The 11,451-nt window shown below is 37.2% G+C and overlaps 1 protein-coding gene across 18 annotated transcripts in view; it reads left to right on the top strand.

Moving 5' to 3' along the window:
• SOX6 (SRY-box transcription factor 6) overlaps positions 1 to 8,291 on the top strand; it is a 373,686-nt gene extending 365,395 nt beyond the window's left edge. For all 18 annotated transcript variants that reach the window (XM_075755057.1, XM_075755064.1, XM_075755059.1 and 15 more), the window contains one exon: positions 1,319 to 8,291. In XM_075755057.1, the coding sequence (XP_075611172.1) occupies positions 1,319 to 1,622 (304 nt within the window). In that variant the 3' untranslated portion in view covers positions 1,623 to 8,291. The remainder of the gene's footprint in view (positions 1 to 1,318) is intronic.
• The last annotated feature ends 3,160 nt before the right edge of the window (positions 8,292 to 11,451 follow it).

Here is an 11,451-nt window from a genome sequence, read left to right on the forward strand (position 1 = left end):
TGATTCCTTAAACAGATTATGCAAATAGGCATGTATGTTCAATAACTAGTCAATACTAAAATAGCATCTTCCAGGGCACTTAGATATTTCTGGTACTGACGTATATTCATTCAGTGTTACATCTAAAGTATGATGGAGATTCTCGTCCTTCAGACAAGTTACATCCCTTCTTTTTCTCTTAGCTTTACTAAAGGTAATGATCCAGAAATAATATGAGAATATTTATATGAGTATTTTAATATAGAAAGTATGTTATTAGTTAATTAACTCAAATGTAAGAAGTAGATTTAATTAATTTGTAGCCAATAAGAGCTTGACCAAGAAATGGGTTCAGCAACCTGACCTTTACTCAGCAAAGCATTTGAATATACGTACATCAATGTAAGAGACACTGTGTACAACTATGTAGAGTAAAGCTTATTGAATCGCTTGACTGGCAGCGATATAAGCCTATTTTAGTTGAAGTGTGGTATTGCTCCAGCATGCTTAAAATTACACACACATGAAAAAGACAACATTACATAGAGCAAAGTTAGATATCAGAAAGTAAGATATGTCAAAAGTAGAGGTAGGTAGGGCACCCTTACTTGATTCTTCCCATGTATTTGCATTGTCAAAATAGATCTGACATTGGGTCCTCAGGAGGAAGTCTTAATTTCTGTAGACTGTCTGTTAACATAGAAAAAAGAACATTTGTTCTTTTTTTTTTTTTTTTTGAAGTACTTTGCTTCAAAAACTCAGTCTTACACATTAAGTTATGAAGAACAAATGGCATTCTGATCATGGATTTAAATAAAAATCAAAAGCCAGCAATAAAATATCAAAAGTATTTCTAAGTGATGTAGGAGTCTTCCTAGCACTTAAATAGTAAATTACATATTCATAGTTAGACAATGTTACTTAGTCACCTGTCTGCCATTTTAGGTACTTACAGATAATCTTGAGGTCTCCTCTTTAACAGCAGCTCTTGTCAGGAGTTGGAGGATTTAGATTTTGGATACATGATGTCTGCAGTAGCAGTTAGGCATCACACAGGTGCCTGAAGCCTTTTCTCTCCAAGTGGTAGTTTGCAGTATGGTTTAAATAAACACATAAAATACATGAATCAACGTCTGGTAGTTACTAAACAGTTTACTCTGCAGTTGTCCTTGGGGGGAGCTAAGATGAACCAATACCGTATGGCACCTGACTGTGAACCCCAGAGGAATGCATGCAGCCTTTCTAGGAAACCACCCGCTTTTCTTTCATTTGGACTTGCAGAAAGTCTTCCCTCCTCTGAACACAGGAAATCACGTTCCCCTCTTGTTTTTCCTTCCAGACAACAGCCTCAAATTCCAATCACCACGGGAACGGGGGTTGTCTATCCTGGTGCTATTACCATGGCGACTACCACGCCATCACCTCAGATGACATCAGATTGCTCGAGCACCTCTGCCAGCCCTGAGCCCAGCATCCCCGTCATTCAGAGCACTTATGGTATGAAGACGGACAGCGGAAGCCTTGCTGGAAATGAAATGATAAATGGAGAGGATGAAATAGAAATGTACGAGGACTATGAGGATGATCCCAAATCAGACTATAGTAGTGAAAATGAAGCCCATGAGGCAGTCAGTGCCAACTGAGGAGTGTTCACAGAATTAAAGTACTCAGACTCATTTGGGTTTTTTTGGGTTTTTTTTGAACAAAAATTCTTAAAGAGCCTGCATGCATGTGTGGCTCCTACAGTTACATCAGCAGAATGGTCTTAAATGTTTCTTAACGTGTGAGACAGATTGTTTCCCTAATTTTTCATGAACTTGGGTTTTTTGTTTTTGTTTTTTTTTTTTTAACTTAGATGAAGACATGTATTAAATATCAGACATCAGGACTTGAAAACTTATATGAATCAATAGCTGTCTTACAAGTCTTACCTTTTGTCTTTTTCCTTTTGGACGCTGATAAAGGTTTAAGTTACTGTTTTAGACGGGGGTTATACATTCTCACTCAGGTATGCTGTGCCAGCCTACAGGTTGTGAATGTGTTTTTATTCTGGATTATTTTAGAAAACAAAAACTGCAGATTTCATATTGTGAAACAGAACAAGTCCACAAATGTGCACATCTGTGCATCATAGCTTGTCTTTAAAAAAGTCTCTGAATTCCATTTTTTTCCATATGTATAGCTGAACTTCTGATGTGCCAAACTTTTCATAACTTTTGAATCTTAACATTTAAAAAAAAAGTCTTAAAGGAGACACTGTAAAGTCTTAGACAATCCTTTGGCATCTTAAAAAAATTATATATAAAACCTAATTTTTTCCAGAATATGGTAAAGTACTCAGGAATCTGGAGACAGGATATTCTTAAGTAGTGAACATGGTTGCCATAGTGCATGTGCCCAATTGCTTTTGCCTCTTGATGTGCCATTAGTGTGAAATTTTAAGTAAGCACAAAAGAGCGATCACCAGCTATGGACAGGCCTGTCTTAGCAGTGTGAGGCCACCTCTATTACATTCTCTACCCCTTTGCTTTTAACCCTTGCATTCAGTCTTAACACATTTTCTCTTAAATAATTTATTCATTCCAGAATGTCAAGGGTCCAAATACTTAATATTTATTTTTAAAAGTACTGTTGGTGGCATTACACTTACAATTCCTTATTGATATTTTAAAGATCCCCTTTTTTCCTCCCCTAAATTACACAGGTATATGAAAATAAAAGTGTACCTGCTACTAAAATGAACATGGTATTTATAAACGAGAAATTCAGTTGTTCCTGTAATAGTGTATGTTCAAGGAGCACTTGGAAACACTTTGCTATATGTAATGCAAAAAATAAAGTGAGTACTTTTATATGTACATACAGTACAAATATTCCTTAAAAAAATGTGTTTATAGTTATAAACCTCTATACTTAGACAGCAAAGGCAGATGTAAAATCCAAACTGCATGTAGAGTCCACCATGATGAATCTTTAGGGTCTGTAGAATCCTGCATTGAATCATGGCTCTGTACATCATGTTCTTGTTGTCACCTGAAGGAAGTGCTTGCTACTTTAAGTATTTATGCAGTGATTTATATGTGAGACTCCTAGTGGGGGAGGGAAGGCCAGACAAATATTTGACTTGCAAAGCTGGGAAAATGGTGCATCAAAAATATTTATTGAATATTAGTCACATAGGAGTGTGAGCCAGATCTTGATGAATGCTTGTCAGGTGCTTTGGGATCTTTGGATGTAAGATGCTATAGAAACTAAAATTTGTATTTGCATTACTACTGGAAACAATGCAATTGCTAGAGAAAATTCTGGGAAATACATGAGAGAGAGATTCAAAGATTACAAATTTATTACATTTCAGAGAGAGATATAAAATTGCCTTTATATTTTTCCCTCACACTCCACTCCTATTCACAAATACATCACTGTATATATATGCAGATCCAACAGGCCTGATGAATACATGTGCTGAAGCTCCTCAACTCCCTCAGCTTTTATTTTGAATTGGATATGTTCAGCACATTGGTGATAAATTCAGACTCAGGCTGAGAGGTATGAGTGGGCCTAGAGCAGCTCCTCTTGAAGTCTGTGGGAATCTTCCCACAGAGCTGAACGGGCTTTCTTTTGAGCCCAGCCAATGACAGAAGTATAGCATTAATGTCGGCTGTCCTTATGCTATCATCCTGTCTTGCAGAAATACATGTGAGGTGCAATGACAAGATGCTGTATCTGGAGCAGTCATTTTCCTCATAGCCCCACTAAGACCCATTTGAGCAGAAATCACCATTGTTGCCACTGTAGGAATCACATTTAAATGTGCGAGAACAACCCCCAAGACAAAGAAGCTTGTTCAATTTACAGGACAATTTATAAAGATAATGGCATAGAAACACAATGGTCAAATTTCTCTGACCATTTTGTAATTTGGAACAAAATGGTATATTTTTAATATTTATTTGTGTTCTGAGTCCATGTCTAATAAGCAATAAACTGGTCTAGCCAAGACTTTAAAGGCATATGCTGTGTCGTTAGCTGGTGAGCGCCCTCTTTAAGCTGGCTAAGGTACTGATAGAAAGTGTTTTTTGTTCTTACAATTGCTTGGGAATTTGAACTGGTTTTAATACATTCAGCTCAGATTCGGGGGGAGGATACCATTATTTCCTAAAAAAATGACTATTTATTAATGTCTTACATAATTCTCCAGTTAGAAGTATCTCTCCCTCCCCCCACGTCACTTTTTTTCTCTCTTGCTCTCTTTTTTTTCTGGTTTTGTTGCATAGGTAGAATGCTGTATTGCTAGCATTGTATTTTATGTAATTATTTTTTTGCACAAAGGCAAACATTTAGATTAGTTGGTTAATTTTTTTTAATTTTATGACCATGCCAAAATAATATTCTGCAGGCTTGTGGAGAACAAAGGACTGTTCTTTAGGACTGAAACTTGATTTTGCTTGTAGTACAAAAAAACACACACTCACAGATGTTGTTTCGTAAGTGTTATAAGCACTGGATATAAATGGTATTTTTTATCACTTCTGACTAATGTGAAACTGTTGTACAAAAACTACATGAACAAAAGTCATCTGTTTCGACTCGTGTGGGCCTGCCTCACAGTTGCCGGATTTGAGTCATTTTTATGTCTTGTTATTTCATTTATTTATGCAAAATACATGTATGTATGAACACTTTGTTTTAGCTCCAGCCCTGCCTCGATGCTGATGCTCTGTATGTTAAAGCCACATTCTTGAAAATGACTGGCTGTTCAGGAATTGCCAGCTGGTAAAAATTGTGTTTATTGGCTGGGGGGAGTGGGAGGAACATATTTGAATCTGAATTGTGCATATGAGCATTTTATTCTATTTATTAGCCGACATTGGCTCTAAAATGTCAGTAGAATTCAAGGAAGGACAATCATAAGGATAAAAACCAACATTTTTACTTTATTAATCGGAGCTCAAAACAAAGTTTTTGATGAATTTACCATCTCATTTTAGATTTTTTTTAAATTGTGTAAATATAACATAGGAAATAGAATTTTATTTTTTGTTCATGGATACTTAGTGAAGTATAAGTTATGTATTTACTTTTGTTCTATATCAGTGTATGTTGGTCCATATTAAATGCTGACAAGTCACTGTACCTCATGTAGATGCTGAATTTACACCCGCAGTGTGAGCGCAGTATTGTGGACCTGTAGCTGGGACAGCAAGATGCCTCACTTGTGCTCTCACTGATTTTTAATAGCATATTCCACAGACACAGTATACTTTCTTCTTTTCTAGAAAGTTGATACATTAAACATACCAAATTTCTGATACATTTGATAGGAAACACAGTTAGTCTTCTGAATCCAAGTAAAACTGATGAGATATTTTGCTTCGTAACAAGAATGGCATTTGGAAGTCAAAGGCATATCCCTGGAAAGATTATCATAAGATGGCCCTTGCAATGCAGTCAAGACTTAATAATATCAAACCTTTATTTTCTACATTTATTAAATCATGTTACTGTCATATTAGGCTTTAATACCAGGGGAAATTGTTCACACAATACACGAAGAGGACTTGTAGAATTGCTTTGTAAGCATTCTGTTTGAGCCCCCCCCTTAGTAACTCTGACTGAAAAAAATAACAACTCCATTCAGGTAACATGCAAATATAGTAATACTATTTTCTCTGTGAACAGACAGTTTATTTAATTAACAGATATGATATATTTTCTTTTTGGAAAATTATAAAATACTTATTTTCAAGAGAAAAACACTCCCAAACCAGTCTGATACCAGCTAGAGTAGTTCACTACATATTTCATAAAAATGGAAGATAAAAGTCTTAATGGAAACAGAACTGCTTGCCAGGGTTCAGGTTTACATGGAGGAATGACTCTGACAAAGTGGCCCAATTCTGTTCTGCCTGTATGTTTGGGCATCACCATTTGGCTCGTGAAACCGCCTGCTGAGAATACACGGGATCACAATGTGCTCCTCAACCAGTGTACTCAGGTGCAGCATGAGGCAGGGGGAAGGCAAAAGATGGGATTGCTCCGGGATGGGAATGCAAAACAAACAGCAGCATTAGTCACAATAAATACGATATCCCGTGCAAAGTGTACAGCAGGCAGCTGTGGGCAGTTCCTGCTCCGAGTGCAAACGTGACCACCCCTCTATGCAATCTGAAACAGATCTTTGGGTTGGCTTTCTGGTTTTGTTTTTTTGGTCATATCAAAGGCATGGCATTTCAAAATCATTTCCTAGCAAAACATACAACAAGATTAACACCCCCATCCTCCCCCAGCAAAACACTTATCTACCTGCTTAATATTAAGTGTGTGTGTACTTCCATGGCGGTCATGAGGACCAACCAGTAAGGCGCTGACATTAAGCGGGGCAAACTTTGCTGAGCCAGGGCCACAGTGCGAACAACCGCACTGGAGATGCAGCCAGCAGAATGTATGATAAAGTTCTTCATGTTTTTATGAGAAATTAATGAATGGGCTTGGACCCTTGGTATTTTGCATGCTTTTTTAAGATTCAAGTTGGCACTTAAGCATGTTCTTTTAAAAGAGTAATACTATATGACCTCATTTGATCTTTTACAAAACACTTTTTTTCCTTTAAAAAAAACTTCCACCAAACCTTTTTTTTTTAATATAACCCATTAATATCTGTGATTTTTCTCAGATCAAACTACATTTTTGATATACTGTAATGTCCTGCTACAGAAGGGAAAAAAATGTATATGCAAATAGATTTCATTTTAATCCATCGCCCTTTTTTAACTACCAGATTTGTTGGAAATGGTGACAAAGAAGTATTCTGAGATTTCACACACTGGGTAAAAAGGGGGTGGGATGGGGTGAACTGGGCTAAAGGAAAACTTATCAAATTGGTATTTATGGCAATATGAAAGCTATAAAGCAACTTAGTGACATGGCTTGCTTTGTAATTTCCGCTTTCTAAAAACCACAAGTGAGGTCCTTGGTGCTCTTGGAGTATGGGGAATGTGCAAATATTTAACTGTTTGTATGCTGCACATTGCAGACCTGCTAGTGTGCATTCTCCGTTTGTCTTCCTTTGTCATTTGTGTTTTGCTTTCTAGAAAGCAACGTTTTTTTTCTTGTACCCTTTCTTCAGCTTGTAGCAAACTAGAATGCTTAGCATTTATGTTCATTCATTATTGTATTTCCCATGTAAAAATTTTTTTATTACATTAAGACAAGCTTATAAGCTGTTACTACATAACTTATCTTACTGTAACTCTTATTTCCTGACATTGTAATTTGTTTGTGATGTATATTGTGAGATTGTACTCTATGTTAATTTAATCAGCACAATTCACTGACATGCTGGACTGACATGCTAGCTGCTGTTTCAAATTGTAAAGTTTGTGTAGAGCTGTTGGGACAACTGAGACTCTCTTGTCAAGGTACTATGCTTTGATTCCTATAGCAACACTGTGGGTGCAGCTCTTAATGGCGAGGGCTGCTTGTTGGACACCCACTGGCTAACTTAATGGGCAGGTTTTCTTTGTAGAAATTCTATATACAATGCAGGTACCTACCTGGGCCCATGGCCGGTAATTATTTGGGCGTTTAGAGGAAAAACTAGTGTCTATTGCTGCTTTGAATATGTTTTAAAGTCTGAAAATGTAAATAGTTTATCAAAAAAATCTTGTACAGTCCAGTGTAAAGTTTTTAAATGAACTTAAAGGTTGCCATCACATCTCACACTCTCCTCTTGATACAGTAAAAAAAAAAAAAGAAAGAAAAAGTTTGCTAAGGATACTGATTTAAAAAAAAAAATCTGTTCTCAATTTAAAAAGAAGAATAGTTATTCTTAGCTCTGCTTCATTGCATAAACAGACTTCTTGGATTTTGTTGTGCAGTATTGACGTGAGGTAAATTAAATATTAAATAATCTTTCAGTGGTACTTTTAAGAGTCTTCTCCTCCTCTGCCTCAGTTATTAATGGAAAAGACAAAATTGAAAGACACTGTCCGTATACAGTATGCTCTGGTGTATGTTGGCACCTTACCTACATGTTTCGGGTGGGGGGATTTTTTAAAATTTTTTTCTTTTTTTTTTTTTTTTTTTTTTTTGCACAAGGTGCTTTCCTGATATGTTAAACATGTCATCTTTGGGTGATACAGTATATGCCATGATAGGGGTTTAGACCCCTCAGGGGAGTGTCTATAAGACTGCCTATTTATGCTCATTTACCTCAAGACTGTCCTCTCTACCCTTAATCTATTCACCATCACTCCATCTTTTGTACTGCTGTTGACACTTACAAATTAAAGATAAATTTTGTTTTATGAGATGTGTGTGTGACTTCTTCTATGCATCCCTTATTACTCCTTTGAAGTTAGCATTAAAGATTGACCATGATGAGTTGATGGACAGAAAAATGCAACTAGTCTTGTTTAGCTGACCTCCTTTAAATTTAGCGATTGAATCTTCCAGCTCTTAGGTTTCCCCCATGCCTTTCCATTCTACAAAGGCATTTATCAGCCTCTGAAATCCATTAACACCATATGCTGTAAAAGACAAGCACGATAACCAACCTAATTTGATAATATTCACTGGGCACCATCAATTTTGTAAGCAGGAAGTGTTGGTAGCAACATAATCTCAGAAGGATTTTTATTGAGTAGAAATATGACAAAATGGTTCACATTTCTTCTTTCTTCGCCTTCTCTTTTTCTGCTGCATATAACATTAAACAAACTAACCAAGGTTGACAACAAAAAAACCTATAGTTGCCATATTGCCATGTCTGTAAACTGCTGCTATTTGTGTATTAGGATTGGCTTTTGACTTAGTAATTAGTCATGGTTCTCATAGGAAAAGAATAAATTACATTGAAGTGTACTGTGCTCTAATGTAACAGAACATTTTGATTGTGCATTACACCAGATTTCAGCGTAGTTTCAGTTATTGCACAACTCTGAAACATCTAAGTGTGAAAGAATCCTTACTTCCCTGGACAGAGCATCATACATGAAATTATTAAAAATTACATACTGCGTTATGAATCTATGTGATGAAATACTTCAGGGTCAAAAGTCAATGTAATGAAGTTGCAGACCAACATGTTATAATGGATAAATAAATAAATATTGACTTGTGCAATTTAAGCTTTGGTTTCTGGTAAGCAATCAAGCAGCCAAACCGCAACACTAAAGCAGTCTTGAGAAGGCAGCAAAACCCCTGTATTTCTGCTACTGAATCTACAACTATTTGAAAAAAATGTGGCAATGGCCATACCATAAGTTTGAAAAACAATCAAGCACCAGATCAGAGTCAGTCCAGCTTAAGCTACTAAGGAATAGCATACAAAATGTCACTGCTTCTTGCAGCAGTAAGAGACAAAATGTTTATTTGACACCTATAGATGTCAATCTAAAGAAATACGCACAAATTACTGTGCAGGACAGGGTGCTGTCTCCTCACATACAACAATCTTCTGGAGAAGGTAGTGTGTGGGAGTCCACAGAGCAGCATGCGTGTTGTTCCTTGTGCCGAGCAGCGTGCCCAGGACAGATGGGTGGCCATGCACAGGTACCATCTGGTTTCCTTCCCTGGAGGACAGCACCTCTGACCAGCTCAGTTGTTCTGGCTTCCCTGCACTAGCCTTGTTGTCACTCTAAATGGCCATCTTAGCCTTCAGAAATTTTACTAATCATACAGTGTATGCATCAGGTCACTGGAAGAGAAAGTCACTTCCCTGGCACCAAATGAGGGACAGAGCACAACCAAGATGAGACATGAGGTGTTCCTGCTGCTCAGATCTATTCTCCTTCCCTTGGACACATTTTTCCCTCTGGCCAAGCACTGAAATGCAGCCTCGGAACACAAACTCCGCTCACCAGCTGCAGTACCAGATTCCTTGGGAGCCCTTAGGACTCACTGCAGTTAGGGGTTTTCAGGATTACAAGGTTCAGCGTGATTGTCTCGCCACTGGGTACTTGCACCGGCATTTTCCTGTGGCAATTAATTGCTACTGCAGTAGCCCAACAGCAGCAGCTCGCACAGGATGGGGTGGGGGGACAAAAAATAGTAGTTGATTTATTTCTTTAATATATGGTTTACAATAGAAAATATGAGCTCCAGGTTGTGTCTCTGAGCAGTTAATGACCAGCTGGGTTAAGGGCCTTCAAATACTGCCATTGGTCATTAACTGCCAGGAAGTATCCTTCCTGTCATCTATTATTGCTTAATTGTATCAAGACCCACTACAGTGGAGGACTGTTAAATCTGTGGATTAATTGGAATCTGACCCTTAGTAGTTCTAATAATATCAAGGCCGTTGCAGGTTAGCATTTGGGTTCTTGACATGACAGTCCATAACAAATTTCTTCAGGGCTGTTCTGCTTTATATTAATGCCTATTGGATGATTGACACAGTAAAACATAATTGCCCTGTAGAAATCACTGTGGTCAGTTGTGTTAAAAACTATTTAGGAACACTTCAATTTACTTTGACACCACAGACTTTAAGAGCTTCTATACTTGTATTAAAACCTACTTAGAGGTCTAGTTGCTGTTGTAGCTTATCAGCAAAGGATCACTCCGTAAGAAACAAGGTAATTATTATAGTTTTAAATAATCCTCAAATAATCAAATTAAAAAAGAAATCCGAATTGATTATTTTGGTAATTTTTTGCCACTCTTCTGGTTAATTAGCTACTAGCAGGACATGTGAAGAAACCAACTAATCATTTTAAATTAGGTTTCAAAAAATGGATGTAATCTCAAAACCTGTAAATGTGAAGTACATAAACCTCTGACTCTTGCATTACTTCCAGAACATCCAGCTTTAATTGTATGAATGAGGTACCTCACACTTCAGACACATGACTAAGCTCCTTCTTAAGTCAGGCCACACAGAGTTATATTTGGAAATCAGGAAATGTAAATATTATGCTGTGATCCACAGACATGCAGTGGGACTCTAGTCCGCAAGACACTACAATCAGCAAGTGGAAAGGTATCTCCACAAACAAGACCCCACAATGGCTAATAATGTCTTTATAGCTACTGTATGTTCAAAATATAATTTTGTCACAAATAACCTCCAAAATTGAAAACACAATAACTGTCCTACTGGGTAGGATTACTAGTCTACTAACCTGGTAGCTTTATGTTCAGCAGTGTCAATAGGAGATAGTAGCAAATAAGAGCATCTCAGCCTGGCCAACATCTGCAGCTCATTCTCATATTCCTCAGCATCTACAGTCATTGTGTTGGGCTGCTAATGGGTACATCCCTTTCCTAGTCAGGAACACGGTGTAGTATTTTGGTAGATGGGTTGATTGGGGGTAAATTAGCAATTAAGTTTCCAGCCTGATCTTTCAGTGAAAGGCCTTTACAAAGAGTTTTGCAACAGCTCTATTTATTCTTTTTAATGGAAGAAAATCAGAGAATTAAACCAGTCAGTTTATGTACAACTGAAGTGTCAAGTCCATCACAGAATCA

The sequence above is a fragment of the Balearica regulorum genome, chromosome 5 (assembly GCF_011004875.1).
Source record: "Balearica regulorum gibbericeps isolate bBalReg1 chromosome 5, bBalReg1.pri, whole genome shotgun sequence".
In the NCBI taxonomy this organism is placed as follows: domain Eukaryota; kingdom Metazoa; phylum Chordata; class Aves; order Gruiformes; family Gruidae; genus Balearica; species Balearica regulorum.